The sequence below is a fragment of the Drosophila teissieri genome, unplaced genomic scaffold (genome assembly GCF_016746235.2).
Source record: "Drosophila teissieri strain GT53w unplaced genomic scaffold, Prin_Dtei_1.1 Segkk118_quiver_pilon_scaf, whole genome shotgun sequence".
Lineage (NCBI taxonomy): Eukaryota > Metazoa > Arthropoda > Insecta > Diptera > Drosophilidae > Drosophila > Drosophila teissieri.
The window spans coordinates 1420614-1436788 of NW_025224987.1; the positions used below are offsets into that span (position 1 = coordinate 1420614).

Consider the following 16175-nt stretch of genomic DNA (forward strand, 5'->3'; position numbering starts at 1 on the left):
CTTTGATGCACCGGCACTACATTCTTTAACAGCGTGATAATTGTAGGGTTTAATTCCATACACGCAACGGACTCCGAAACTATTACTTAAGAAGGAATTATGTTTTTTCGCTCTTTAAGGTTTCTGAAGTGGGCTCTAGAGGAATCACAGTTCTCCTGAAGCTAACAAAATCCCGATGAGAGTGCTTGGAACTCTACGAGGAAAAACTTCATGATTTCATTTTAATGTGACAGCTAAGACATGTGAATTTAAGTCCAACCCATTTGTTAAGTTTGTCAAAATGTTTCCAATATTTTAACGTATTACCGCACAGCGGTAACGCTATGTTGCAGCAAACAGACATTACTATATTTACACGTTATACATGTTACACGTAAAGAAAAATGTATACTAAAAGTGATTTTTTTTCGAGGTTCAAGATGGCAACCGGTTTAACAGCTGTCAAGTGTTTTATTCCCAGTTTGGTTTGGCAATTCATCATGAATAGACTCTAGGCTGAACAACGCTTGCAAATAGTACAATATTATTTCGAAATTAATGGTTCTTTACGGAATACGTATCGCACACTACGTCCATTTTTTAGTCGACCACATCATCCAACTTAGTTCGAATTATTGATAGCTCGCATCCCCAGAGACGCCGTACGGTGCGTACAGAAGAAGCTATTACTCCTGTAGGGCGTAACATTAAGGAAGACCCGAATGAGTCCATCTGGAAACGAACACAAGAATTGTCCATTCACTTTATGGAAGATTTTCCGCAAAGATCACGGTTTACGTGCTTTCAAAAGCAAACTCCAAAATTGAAGCCAAAGAATCATCAAGCAAGGCGTAGATTCGTCGAATGCTCCCAAAATGAGATTGCCGTTGTTTTCGATTTTCATATGCAAACTTTTTTTACCAATGAAGCGCACTTCCCATACATACGTAGAAATTCTACGTCAACAAACAAAACTGCCGCATTTAGTGAAGCTAATCTTGAAGTGTATGCCGAAACTCCGTTACATCCAGAAAACCTGACTGTTTCGTGCACTTTATGGGCTGGTAAAATTATTGGTACGTACTTCTTTAAAAACGATGGTGGCCAGAACGTTGCAGTTAATGCTGATCGGTATAAAGCCATGATTACTAAATTTTTCATTCCTGAATTACACAACAATGATGTCCTGGAGCCAGATGATGTCCAACCAGACGACGCAACGAGGCATTTTTAAATAGTGTGCGAGTGGCAACGGTCTGAAACAAGCTGCATGTAGTTTTTAAGAATCTGTATGCTTAAGCTCAACCTTCTAGCTTTCTATCTTACGGACGGACAGACGACTCGGCTACTGAGCAAGAATATAAGATATGATTTAAAGATGGATGCGGCAAGGTATTTGCGCGCAAGATCGTCCACCTGCGCCGTTTGCAGCAGGAGGTGTCCCCGTGGCACGTCGCTGCACACGGGATTGCTGCATGTCGCCTCTGTACCACTCAGAGTGCGGATCGGGACCAGGTGGTGGCCACGATCGGTGACTATAGCTCAGGTGACCAACAGGAATAAGCCGGTAGCAGGGTGGTAGCTCCGAGTTATTTTAAATAAAGGACTGGATTACGATGATGGGCATTTATTCTTCGGCTGTCAGTTTAGAAGTGATTAATAAAGAGGAGAGAACTCGCACAGATCACGGCCGCCGACCAGCATCCGAAGTAAACCTTCATGTGTCCTTCGTCGCCGCACACAGCTTTTACTGCTGTTACTTGTTAACTACCCCCTCCCCTGCTTTTTAAAAATGGCCGTTCTCGCCCATGTCTATGTTATTTGCGTTACCCACATCGAGGCTCCACTTTGTCGCCTGATAAAACATATTATTAAACATTACGTAGAATGCAAAGCAGATTGATGTTGTTGAAGGTGGCATCTGATTGTAAGCATTTGTAATGCTGCAGCATTTCTTCGTATGACTAGTAAAGAAAGGGCAGGCTTAAGAGCTGCTGGTGCCTACTTGAGGAAAAGTAGTTGGCCGGTCCTTGATAATTAACAAGATTCAGTAATTAACATAGTATTTGCTAGTATTTTAGGTTAACCCTTGTGAAACCTTTTTTAAGAATCGCCTTTGGGTCAACAGTGCAACTTCAAATAATGCAAAATATGGATTTTGGCAAGAGTAAGGCCAATTAAGTTACTTTCAATACATATATTTTTTTAATATTTAACAAATTTGATGAATTTACACAAAAAAAAAAGATTTAATGTTTTACTGACCATGGTTGCGTGAGCAATTATACGAGCCTGAATTTTGGGTAACACGCCAGTGTATCTACTAAACTTATTAGCCTATAAAACGGTCTGGTAAATGGCCTTACCAATTATTGTCTCCTCCGTCCCTTTAATTAGGACCGTTGTCCCTATATCAGCATCGACCCTATTCTCGACATACAGAGGCGTCATTTGCTATTTCAATATCGTATTGATTTTTAATGGATCGTATTGTTTTGGAGTTAAGCAATGCCTCGTTATCGTAATATATCGATTTAACATTAGGATAAAGATTGACCAGCTGAAGGGTTGGGACCTTTACATCCAATATTGACCGCGACGGAATTGACTGAACCGCAAACTTGCTAAATTTATCAACAGCCGTGAGGAATTACTTTCCCCCTGTTGAAAAGGTTTCTATCTCCCCAAGCTGCGTTGGTATTGGGGTTATTCCGATTCTCGATATCGATATCCCATAGGAAACGGGTACAATTTTGAATAAACTGGCTCATTATCTCTGTCCGAATGGTCGCTACGACATTTGTGTTCAATGATAACTTCTCTTTGGGGACATCAAAGGCCCTCGAGTTTTTACACATCATCTGCTGAAAATCTCCTTGAACTTTTGGGGGAACGACAATATCTTCAATCTCCGTGAAGTTAACTTGAGCGTATTTTTGAAAGTGTAGATCGACGAACTGATTTCTTAGTTTCTGCTCGCTACGGATAGTTTCGAGAGTTTGTATGTTCGTCCCACCAAATTTATGATTTGTGTGATTGCCCGACCAAAGAGATGACAGAGTTTCTGATTAGAATAGCTTTTATGCAGTGACGCTTACGTTCCTTCGGATACGCGTCGGTCCTCCGTCGTCCTTCTTCCGCTGGTCCCGTGTCGCGTACCCGTGCCGGGTCGACTGGGGCTTAGGATGTTATGTGGGCAGGGTGTATCGTCCGTAAGTCAAGCTAGCGCTCTTCCCCGAACCACCTTTGCCGACCAATGACTCCACCGTCCCTTTATGACCACTACAGGTCCTTGTGATCGTTTGTCCTTCGCTTGTCGTTTACTTATTCCGGGTATCGCTCTGCGTACTTTCACTAACTCTGTATGGCTTTTCGAGTACTTTCACTGTCGATCTCCGCGTACTTTTACTGGTTGACTGTGTCCACACCTGCTGAATCTGCTCCGACTGTCTGGCCGCACTCCCGTGTCCTGACTGCGCGACTCGCTCCCGTACTCTGCGCTTGCACGTATGACCTACGCGTGCCCTTTTAGGTCGCGTAGATCCCGCTATTTCCTTTTTAGCGCACTGCTCGCTCGGGTACACGATCCCGAGTTCACGGTGAGTCCTCTTTGTGCTCGTCCAGAGTCCACACCGTTACCGATCAACCTCTGTGCCCTTGGCCAGCTGGAGTCCAAGGTCCAGCGCTGTACCGTTAGTTCACGGTCTCTCCGCTTTGCGGGGTTCCAAGTTCCATTACCGTTCGACCTGGCCGCCCTTGACTCCACTGGTATTCCAGCCGTCTTCGCAGTTCCTAGGCCGCTCTCATGCACCCGGATTTGTGGGAGTGTTAAGACTCCTCACATCTTCCTTTTCCTTCGGAAGTTTTTTAAAAAAGATGTTGTTTCCTGCGGTCCACCGCTTCGGTGTCTCCCCGCATAGGCAGCTTCCTCGTTTCTCCTCTCGTCGACCCTGCGCCCTTCGTTCTCAGCCTGGCAGTCTCACCGAATTAGACCCCGTCGTTCAGCGTCTTGACTTGGCATCTCAAACATCCTTGCGCCCTTCTCTGCCTCCTTCTGTTATTCTTCACCTTCCTGATCTCAGCCTTGGCGTCTCAGCCTAGTTGACCCTGTCGTTTAGCATCTCGACGTGCGTCTTGATCCTCGAAATACATCGCTCTTGACTCCTCCCGTCGAACTGCGCCTCCTTGATCTCAGCCCGGCAGTCTCAGACTAGTATACCCTGTCGTTTAGCATCTCGACTCTGCATCTCGATCCTTGCGCTCTTCTCCAACTTCCTTCATATGTTGTCGTCTGCTTCTCGTCACCAGCTCTGTATTTGAACTTCCCGCCTTCTTATCACCTTTTTTCTGGCAACTGGCAACTCTACCGGTACTCACCACGATCGTATTATCGATATTGGCGACCGGCGTTGTCACTTCCTATTCATTTCGATATTGCCACTTCGTGCTGTTTGCTGCTAATAGTGTAACTGTGTGTGTATCCAGTATATTTTTTGTGCCCTATCGATCTCACTCCCGATCGACCGCTGTCATCGTAGCGCCCCCATCCCGATTTTCCCCAGTATTTTGATGCCAACAGCTGATTTGCTTTGTTTTCCTCTAAAGCAACTTTATGGTGTCATCCTTGCTCCTGATCTTGGGGACCACCGCTTTGCATCCTTGCCTTATTTAAGCTGTCAGTACCCACTCGTCGTCGGCTATCGTCTACCTGGACTCTCCGCCCTGGCTCTCCTAGCTCGAACTCCTTCTCATGCGCGTGTGTAATTGTGGTGCCGTTGTGAGCTGCCCTTTCTGGCCTCCGCTCCGCGCCCGAACTCCTTCTTCTGCACGCTAGTTGGGCGTTGCGATACCCTGTATCGTCTTCCCCCTTCTTCTTCTTAGAGACCGTCCTTCAGCTCTGCATCCAAACACCGCGCTTGTTCGTCCCACCAAATTTATGATTTGTTTGATTAACCGACCATAGAGAAGACAGTGTTTCTGATTACAATAGCTTTTATTCAGTGACGATTGACAAAGGGACTCCTACGGTCCTCGCCTTCCGATGCGCGTCGTCGTTCCTTTGTCGTCCTTCTTCCGCTGGTCCCGCGTCGTTCTCGACGGCGTACCCGTGCCGGCTCAACAAGGGCTGTGGATGTTATGGGGGCAGGGTGTATCGTCCGTAAGTGAAGCTAGCGGTCTTCCCCGAACCACCTTTGTCGACCAAAGACTCCACCTGTGTATGCCAGGCACTCTTCGCCTCTGCCAACCTGCTGGCTTGAACGGGGCTTAGGATGTTATGGGTGACTTAAAAATAAAGGATGAGTCGACGGAAACTGAAGTCGGCAATCCTATCTCTTTATTGATATAGTTATAGTGTTGTAAGCTTTTGCTCGAGCAAAAGTAATGGACGTTTTCGGAATAGGTAAAGTGAAGGCCTCGATGCGGTGAAATCATTGCCAGAGTTTGATGCGTCTCAGGAAAAATATGTTTCTTGGCGACAGGCAGCAGCAGCTGCATATGAATTATTCAGAGGGTGTAGTGGTAGTTTTAGACATTACCAGGCTGTACTCATAATCTGCAACAAGGTTGGGGGATCTGCGGATTCTGTTCTTTATTATTAAATGTCGTCAAAACTAAGGACTGTATTATTAAATGGCGTCAAAATTAAGGACTGTATTAAATGACGAAAGAACAGAATCCGCAGATCACCCTACTTTGTTGCAGATTATGAGAACAGCCTGGTAATGTCTAACACTACCACTACACCCTCTGAATAATTCATATGCAGCTGCTGGTGCCTATCGCCAAGAAACATATTTTTCCTGAGACGCATCAAACTCTGGCAATGATTTCACCGCATCGAGGCCTTCATTGCAACTCACATTGCCGGTTACAGCAACAGGCAAGTACACTGCAATCTCAGAAGCAGATATTGTCGAAGCGGTAAACTTATTTGTGACTTCCTCCAATTTATTTTTAGATCTTCTCTCTGCACCTTTAATGTCAATACCGCTGAACTTATGACTGTCTGTAGTTGTTGTGGATCCATACTGTGTGTTTTCTTTCTTATACGTTTGGCCTCGTCGGTTAAAGCGAATTTACTCAGTTGATCAACCAAGCCTTCAGACTCTGTCTCGCTCTCGGTTATTTATATTAACAGAGGTTATTTTTAATAAAAGACTCGATTACGATGATGGGCCTTTATTCTTTAACTGTCAGTTTAAAGGTAATTAATATAAAAAGAGAGAACTTAAGATTAACCTATTTCGCACAACTTTTACTGCTGTTACTTATTAACTTCTATATTCTTTATAAGATCGGAAATGCTTCCTTCCACCTGTTACATACCTTTTAACGAATCAGTATATCCTTTTGCTCTTCGAGAAATGTTCCTTCATTCTTTATCACATGGTTCTCTTTTAAAAGCTGTTCGTTCACATATGTAAAACGAATACATCTTCGTTTTTTGCATTGATTGTCCAGTTTTACAATTTTTTTTGGCCAAGAACGGTAACAGCCAAATTTGCTTTTTTGAACAGCCTCAGTGCTGGTGTTACACCAAAGGAAAAAATGTTCTACAGTGGCTGTTAACTGTTCAACCAGCAAAACAATATTCCTTTTTGACATTATTTAATGGTTTGTTAACGATATATCTATTTTTTTTAAATCTTATAATCATTTAAGTTTTGTACGCTTCCCTGCCGATATAACCCGCTTGCGCCATCATACCATTTCTATCATCCATCACTCTTTGTGGTTGATTATTTACAACTTTTCCATCATCATTGCCTTTCCATGTCCCATCATCTTCTTTGAATGATTGACTTCTGCAAGTTTCGAATTTGATCTTGGTTAAAATATTTTTTTAGTTTAACTCAATAGTGATATAACATTTTTGCTTAGTTAAAAGCAATATAGTTCTAATCGCTGAACAATCCTTATTTGTTGTTTTAAACATATTGCATATTGCTTAAGCTTATCAGCCTTTGCATTACAACTTAATCCGCAAATTGGACTAAGAACAACAACATAAATAGCCGTCATAAAAATAATGAGGATATACTGATACCAGTCATATCCATGCGCACTTTTCAGCAAAACACATAAGATCCGAATAACAGCAGTTCAACAAAATATTGGAATGAAAAGAAAACCAGAGAGAGAACGCTATAGTCGAGTTCCCCGACTATCTGATACCCGTTACTCAGCTAGTGAAAGTGCAAAGGAGACTCTTCAACACTGACAGTTTTTGGCGGTTTGTGGGCGTTAGAGTGGGCGTGGCAAAAAATTGTTCTGCAGATCGATAGAAATATACATTAGTAACAAAAAAATTTAAAAAAATTTAAACATTTTACAAAAGTGTGGGCGTGGCAGCTTTAGGAGGTTTGCGGGCGTTAGAGTGGGCGTTGCAAAAAAATTTTTTCCGAATCGAGAGAAATTTACAAGGCAAATAAAAAAATGAAGATATATCAAAATATTTTTCAAAAGTGTGGGCGTGGCAGTTTTAGGCGTTTTGTGGGCGTTAGAGTGGGCGTTAGAGTGGGCGTGGCAACATTAATCGACAAACTTGCGCTGTTTCTATGTCTCTGGAGTTTGCATGCTGAATCTAACTTGCTAGCTCTTATAGTTCCTGAGATCTCGACGTTCATACGGACGGACAAACGGACAGACGGACATGGCTATTGATCCTGATCAAGAATATATATACTTTATATGGTCGGAAACGCTTTCTTCTGCCTGTTACATACTTTTCAACGAATCTAGTATACCCTTTTACTCTACGAGTAACGGGTGTGTAAAGAGACAATAAATAGATCCCGACTTAAAAATTTTAATATTTTTATATCCGTCACCCGTGGAAGGAAGCGTATCCAACCCTATAAAGTACATATATAATATATACATACTTATATTCTCGGCTAGTGACCCTAAGTCCTGATCCTGTCTGTCCGTCCGCCCAAGCGTCGCGGTCTTTGGAACTATAAAAGCTTAAACCCGGATTAATCTAATTACACAAGAAGAGACTAGAGCTGGGAAACTATCGATAGTGGCGCCATTCGATATATTCCATGTTTTGAGAGCAAAAATGTAATATAACAAACCAAATGGCAGATCAACTTCGTAATGCAATGGGTACAACAAATAAGAAAAAATTAAAGTCATAAGTTCTTATATTTTATATATGTACTAGTGGGCCCTATGCGCTTCGCCGCATGCAGTCTTAAAATTCAATGAAAAATTCCTAGAATTTGTTATATGAAAGTCATTTATTTTATTTGAAAATTGTTATTTTCAATCCAAAACATTTGGATAAACTATATTTTTTGTTTGTCCATTTGGCGCGAATACAAATAAAGAGTTTGGAATGCCAACTCTTGAACAGGCTACGTATAGCTGCCCATGAGAAAAAACGGCTCTTCCAAATTCAAGCCGCATACTTGAAGCGTTTGTCCTTGTGCCTTATGGACATGGCAAATGATAAACGCACTGGCAATTGCTGTCGCTTAAATTCAAACGGCATGTCTGTTGGTATCAACGGAATACGCGGTATGAGCACCATTTCTCCTTCCGCTTTTCCAGTCAATATCGTGGCTTCAATTAAATTCGGCATCAATTTTTTTTACAACCAATCTTGTGCCATTGCACAATTTTGGTGCATTTAAATTCCGTAGTAAAATAATTGATGAGCCGATTTTTAAGTTTAAAAAAATGCTGTGGCATATCAGGCGGTTCTAGGGAATTTAAAAATTCAACTGGATATTTAACTGCATCATCTTCTTTCATTGCGCTATCAAATGATTTATATGATGTCAGTGCGCCTGGCAATTTTTCTTGAATGTGAAAATTGATTTCATTGACATGTACATTTTTGGTGACAATATTGCTCGTTCTGTCAACCATTCGTAATTTCTGTGATTTTGATTTATATTTGGAAAAGCGCTTTCTATTAATTCGCCTTTAGATTGTAGAATTGTACAAAAATTGTTTGGCAATGTGATCAAGCCATTTGTATTTGGAACTTTGCCACTTCCGATTGCCAATAATTGCTTCGAAAACCGTTCTGCAGATTGATCATTATGCAATTGAACACGCATGTTTATGTTCAATGTCAATTTTTGGACATATCGCCACAGGAAATAATACTTCAAGCACGCATTGACCTGATCCGCTAACGTTGCACGTGGAATGACGGGCAATGTTTGTCGGAAATCTCCTGACAAAAATATTAGTGCACCACCAAAAATTTGTTGATTGCGACGTAGATCTTGCATTGTTCTGTTTAATGCTTCCAGAGATTTTGTATGGGTCATTGTACATTCATCCAATAGAATAATTGCTGCTTGCTGCAAAACTTTTGCCATTGCAGAATTTCTTGATATGTTGCATGTGGTATTGTCAATCACCTGTACGTTCAAAAATAATATAGTAATTAGCACTAATGTATTTTAAATAGATCAATTAATGAATACAAACAAACCTGCACATTTAACGGCAATTTTAATGCTAAGTGTGCTGTTCGTCCACCATCCAATAAAGTAGCAGCAATTCCTGACGAAGCAAGTGCCAATGCAATTTTTTGTTGTGACCGAATGGCTGCCAAAATAAATGATACCACAAATGTGTTACCCGTACCTCCAGGCGCATCCAAAAAATACAATCCACCAATATCATTTGCAAATTGGTATCGTAAACATGATTTTGTTGGTCGTTCAATTTGGGTAAATTCCAATTCACAAATGTTTGCAATTCATTGATATTGTACCTAATTGACCTAATGCTTTATTAGCCATCGCAAGGCACATATCTTCAATCGATTTCAATGCCTCGTTATACATTTCCAATGAGATCAGCAAATCGTGATTTATGGTATGATGACGCATTCGATTTAAAAAGTCTTCGGCCATTAAACCTTTATATTTATTCCACAAGTCAAGTGGATTCGATGGAAAGCATGTCGATAATATTATAATGCTTTAGTCTTCGTGCTTTATTGCGTTCGGCTCGTGTATCTTCTAATTGATGAAGAAGAAGGAGGATGAGGAAGTCGAAGAAGGTGGAAGTGGTGAGTTTAACCTCAAATGCACGATACACATAATTAACACAGTTCAACTTAGCACTTCAAAAACAAATGCCTGCTGTTACAATTTATTTATGAACCAAATAAAGTTTGTCTCATGAAATAAATAAAACGAAATGAGCAGAGAAGAATGACATCCTATGTTTTAGAAATGACGCTGCAAGTAAAAAACGGGTTTCCCGCTTTTCTTTTGACTTTTTCCGGAATTTTCTTTGCTCTTGTCCTAACGAAACCCGAGACCTTTTCAACGAATGCAAAACCGTTGAAATCGGCTCATGCGTTCTGGAGTTATAATCATTCACCAAACTTGTTCTCAATTTGTATATATATAGATTTAATAATATAACAAACTAAAAGGAGAGATCAACTTCATAATGTAATAGTCATATGTTCCGATATTTTATATTTTAAATAATATAATAAACTTAAAGAGGAGATTAACTTCATAAATGTAACAGTCATATGTTCCGATATTTTATATATTAAATAATATAATAAACTTAAAGGGGAGATCAACGTCATAAATGTAATGTAAAACATAAAAGCAAAATTAATGTCAAAGGCTTTGCCTAAAAATAAGGAACAAAATTATTCAATCCATGAATTTCTTTGCAAAAATAAAAGTATGTCAGCATTGTTTGCTTTAAGGGAAGCCCTGTGGTTACTTATAATTAGTCCAGCTTTGCTGAACATTCGATCCGACTTGGTGGATGTGGCGGGAACACATAAAAAATAAACAAGAGAGAACGCTATAGTCAAGTTCCCCGATTATATGATACCCGTTACTCAGCTATTCGAAGTGCGAAGGAGAGTCTTCAGCACATACAGTTTTTGGCGGTTTTGTGGGCGTTAGAGTGGGCGTGGCAAAAAGTTTTTTGGCAAATCGATAGAAATTTACAAGACTAATACAAAAATTAAAAAATATCAAAACATTTTTCAAAAGTGTGGACGTGGCAGTTTTGGGCGGTTTGTGGGCCTTAGAGTGGGCGTGGCAACATGAATCGACAAACTTGCGCTGCGTCTATGTCCCTGGAGTCTGTATGCTCAACTTTCTAGCTTTTGTAGTTCCTGAGATCTCGACGTTCATACGGACGGACAGACGGACGGACAGACAGACAGACATGGCCAGATCGACTCGGCTACTGATCCTGATCAAGAATATATATACTTTATATGGTCGGAAACGCTTCCTTCTGCCTGTTACATACTTTTCAATGAATCTAGTATACCCTTTTACTCTACGAGTAACGGGTATAAAAACAGCAGCTGTTGACCGTGATGTGAAAAATTTTACAGCGCCATCGATAGTGACTAAAAACAATCGATAGTGGCTCAGAAAAGTAAAAATTCGATACCTCGATAGTACCATCGATAGTATCCCAGCTCTAGAGGAGACCGACCCCTTCAGTAAATGATTACGATAAAACTGTGGACGAGGTGAAATCATTTTGAAATGTAATCACTGTTCACGCCAGAAGGGCGTGCTCTCTTTTCTTCCAGCCGGCAAATTCACCACTCCGCGGTCCCACGGCACTCTTTTTATACCCGTTATGTTAGATCTAAGATTAGTATTCAGCCGACCAGCGAAATAAAGCAAAGTGAAGTGCAGTGAGCGACGAATTCTTTTTATATAAAGCCGCAGTAAAGGAGCTTGGGGAGGTGTATGAGGGCGCCGGACTTGTTGCGTTGAGCTGGTCCGACGTACCTTGCCGACCCAGTGCAAGGATCTGGATCCCGGCATCCATCAAGGCGCCGGACCAGATCCTCACCATGTTGCAGCGATGCAATCCACACCTTCCCACCTCGGACTGGCGAGTAGTGAAGGTCGACGAGATGGAAGGGCCAACAAATCAGGCCATCCTTATCCTAAACAAATAGTCCCTCGCTCCCATGGAGGCCGCTCATGGGGAGTTAAACTTCGGTTTTAGTTCGGTGACCGTAAAGGTTTACAAATCGAACTCCGCCAAGGAAGATTAGGAAGGCGGTGGCGGAGAGATCGCGGAGTTTGCCTCTGAGATCGAGGCATCGGAAGCCGAGGACGGCTACTCGACCGATGCCTCAATTCTCCGCAGCTGAAGATGGAATCGACATAGTCCTGATCCAGGAACCTTGGATAGTGGGAGGAAAGGTTTCAGGATTAGGGACTAAGGAATATAAGCTTCTAACAGCTCCCAGATGAGGTAAAGTAAGGGCCTGAATATTAGCCAAAAAGCACCTTAGAATTTTTGTGCTCCATAATTACAGCGATGCAGAAAACGCGGTAGCCACCGTGCAAAGTCAGCCATCTCCGTTCCGAGTGCTGTCATCGTACATGGCCTATGAAAGGCAAGAACCGCCGGATGAGCTGGTAAGAAGATTGGTACAAGACTGCGAAAAGCAGAACATAGGCCTCCTAGTAGGCTGCGACGCAAACGACCATCACACGCAATGGGAAAGTAAATACACAAACGACCGTGGTGAGTCTCTCTTCAACATTATTTTTAGTTCAAACCTCTTCATATGTAATAAAGGTAATAACCCCACCTTAATCATTAAGAACTGAAAAGAGGTAATAGACCTAACAATTTCTAGTCCCCCCGGGCCCGGACTTCTGAGGGGGGCCCGGATTTTTTACGGAAACATAACTTATATGAAGGCCCGTCAACAGGGGGGGGGGGCGGTGTGTTTCCCCCCGGGCCCGTATTCCCTGTCGCCAGGTCTGCCAATCGGCCACAACCTTAGGCTACCTTAAAAGTGCACAAATCCAACATGCGAGAAACACAGCCATAAACTGGCTTCTAGACATTTTTAAAAGGTCCCTACTTCTTAGACCGCAATGGTGGCTTGAGTCCCGAATTGTCTTCATCCCCATAGCAGGGAAACCATCACCCACGACCCCCAAGGATTTTAGACCATTAGTCTGTCATCCTTCCTACTCAAGACCTTTGAAAGAATCATCGGACTGCATCTGAGATCAACTCTCAATCCAAGTCTCATCACAGACACGCAACACAAGAAAGGGAAATCGACTGAGACAGCACTACACTCTCTCGTCTCCAAAATAGAAAAATCAATGTCCGAAAAGGAATACGCGCTGGTAGAATTCCTGGATATAGAAGAAGCTTTTAACAACGTCATCCCAACGGCGATTACCGGAGCCCTGACAGACCTTGGGGTGGACCGCCACTTGGTGGGACTCATAAACCAACTGCTCACCTGCAGGAAGGTTATGTCTTCCCTAGGCGCGTCAACTCTTACTAGGCACGTCAGCAGAGGCACTCCGCAAGAAGGCGTCCTCTCCCCACTTCTATGGAACATAGCAGTCAACGCGACATAGAAGGAGGGGGCTGCAGGATAATAGCCTATGCGGACGACGTTGCTATTATCTTCACAGGTAAATAACCCCAAACGCTATGCGATATTATGAGCAAAAAACTCAGTGTTTTGTCCAGTGTTTTGTCCAGGACAACAAATAATGGACTAGGAATTAGCCCCTCGAAGACCGAGTTGGTTCTCTTCACTAGGAAGTATAATATGCCAGACTTAGTCCCACCTATCCTCAACAATCAAAGACTTTCCTTCAGCAGCAGCGCAAGATATCGCGCTCAAATGGGGCATGACACCCTATATAGTAAACTGGATGTATACGGCCATCGTCAGACCAATACTACAGTATGGGATCGTAGTATGGTGGCCGGCCCTGAAAAAGAAATCCAGCATAAAAATGCTAGCAGCACTCTGCATCAGCAGTGCTTTACGCACCACTGCAAACGAAGCCCTAAATGCCATACTCAACCTCCCAAGCCTAGAACTAGCTGGCATGGATAGGCTACAGTAGCTGCAATCAGGCTTAGAGATACCAAACAGTGGAACCCATAAGAAGCGGCATGAGTAAGCCACATGTAAATTACTACTAAGGGAAAACCTAAACCATAACAAACAGACAATATGGGAAAATACCACACACTGTCGCCTAAAACGCCAAATATGGCCAGCTTAAAAAGAACGTGAGTTCCGATCACACTGAAGTTCAACGCACAACTGACTTGAGTCGCACAAATCTTCTACGTGCTTACCATTAAACCACAATCGGCGTCAGCGACAACACGCTGGCGCCGCGCTATAACGGTTCTTCTACAGATAAACTACAAAATACAGACGACCAATAACTGCGCAAATAGAGGCTGATGCAATATTTCCATTATAATGAAATTACTACTAGAGGGCTGCATAACACCATTCAAACCGGCAAATGAGACATTCGTGTTGAAACGAACAAAGTGAATTCGGCGCGTTTGCAAATGAACGAATTGAAGGCGGCGCGCGTTGCCGACTTCAATTCATTCAATTCAAACGGCACATTCTGAAACGAATGAAGTGAAGACCGAGTAAAGTGAATGTGTGATTCGAATGTCTTGTCTGTGTATGTGTGTGTGTGTGTGTTTCAATAAAAGACAGTTATGCTATGCTAAATTCGTGTTTTAATATTATTGTTCATTATTATACCCGTTACTCGTAGAGTAAAAGGGTATACTAGATTCGTTGAAAAGTATGTAACAGGCAGAAGGAAGCGTTTCCGACCATATAAAGTATATATATTCTTGATCAGGATCAATAGCCGAGTCGATCTGGCCATGTCCGTCTGTCCGTCCGTCTGTCTGTCCGTCTGTCCGTCCGTCTGTCCGTATGAACGTGGAGATCTCAGGAACTACAAAAGCTAGAAAGTTGAGATTAAGCATACAGACTCCAGGGACATAGACGCAGCGCAAGTTTGTCGATTCATGTTGCCACGCCCACTCTAACGCCCACAAACAGCCTAAAACTGCCACGTCCACACTTTTGAAAAATGTTTCGATATTTTTTCATTTCTGTATTAGTCTTATAAATTTCTAACGATTTGCAAAAAAACTTTTTGCCACGCCCTCTCTAACGCCCACAAACCGCCCAAAACTGCCACGTCCACACTTTTGAAAAATGTTTCGATATTTTTTCATTTTTGTATTAGTCTTGTAAATTTCTAACGATTTGCCAAAAAACTTTTTGCCACGCCCTCTCTAACGCCCACAAACCGCCCAAAGCTGCCACGCCAACACTTTTGAAAAATGTTTCGATATTTTTTCATTTCTGTATTAGTCTTATAAATTTCTAACGATTTGCAAAAAAACTTTTTGCCACGCCCTCTCTAACGCCCACAAACCGCCCAAAACTGCCACGTCCACACTTTTGAAAAATGTTTCGATATTTTTTCATTTTTGTATTAGTCTTGTAAATTTCTATCGATTTGCCAAAAAACTTTTTGCCACGCCCACTCTAACGCCCAAAAACTGTCAAAAACTGTCAGTGATGAAGACTCTCCTTCGCACTTCCACTAGCTGAGTAACGGGTATCAGATAGTCGGGGAACTCGACTATAGCGTTCTCTCTTGTTTTTACTATTCTTTTTTAAATATTTATAATTGACAACACATGGACAACACAATTTATATATTCGTTTTAGACAAATGCTTCAATATTATTAAATAAGACGCACACGCACATAATAATACACAAACACAGAAAACTTAGACTTACCTCCGCGCTGTCTGAACTCATTTTACACAATGACAACATAAAGAATTCAGAGTACTCTGAATTTCTATTGAAAATTCATTGGCTTCATTTAGTCTTTGCGGGCATTCATTGACTTCGTTTCGCTCGGGTGCCCAAAACTCCGAACGCATACGAAGTGAACGCAAAGAGATCGCGACAACTGAATGATATGTATTCTGAATACATACTAAAGCGAATGAGTACTCTAAATGCAAACAAAGAAAATGGTGTTATGCAGCCCTCTAAAATACACTAAAAGCATACCCATACACTAACACATGCAAAAGTATGCTCCGACACGGCCATACTGACCATTACACGACCTCGTGAAATATTACCAACAATGCTTTGTTCTTTATAACTTTAATGCAACAAAACCATTTTCAAATCACACTTACAATAACAAATTATATTTTTCACATTTCAATATCGTTCTTAGAGTAATACAAACTTTTTAACATAATTAAATCATTACATTACAATATCTAATGCGCCACACGCCATGATCAAAACAATTGTTTTGCACTTGTGCTTACATTATTATTATAAATTTCATTATGAGCCCTTCAGGC

General features: G+C 41.8%; 1 protein-coding gene across 3 annotated transcripts in view; it reads right to left on the reverse strand.

Annotated features, from left to right (window-relative positions):
* LOC122625487 (synaptosomal-associated protein 25) overlaps window positions 1-16175 on the reverse strand; it is a 288237-nt gene that overhangs the window by 54399 nt on the left and 217663 nt on the right. For all 3 annotated transcript variants that reach the window (XM_043805583.1, XM_043805581.1, XM_043805580.1), the window contains one exon: window positions 6657-6785. In XM_043805583.1, coding sequence (XP_043661518.1) covers window positions 6657-6785 — 129 coding nt within the window. The remainder of the gene's footprint in view (window positions 1-6656; window positions 6786-16175) is intronic.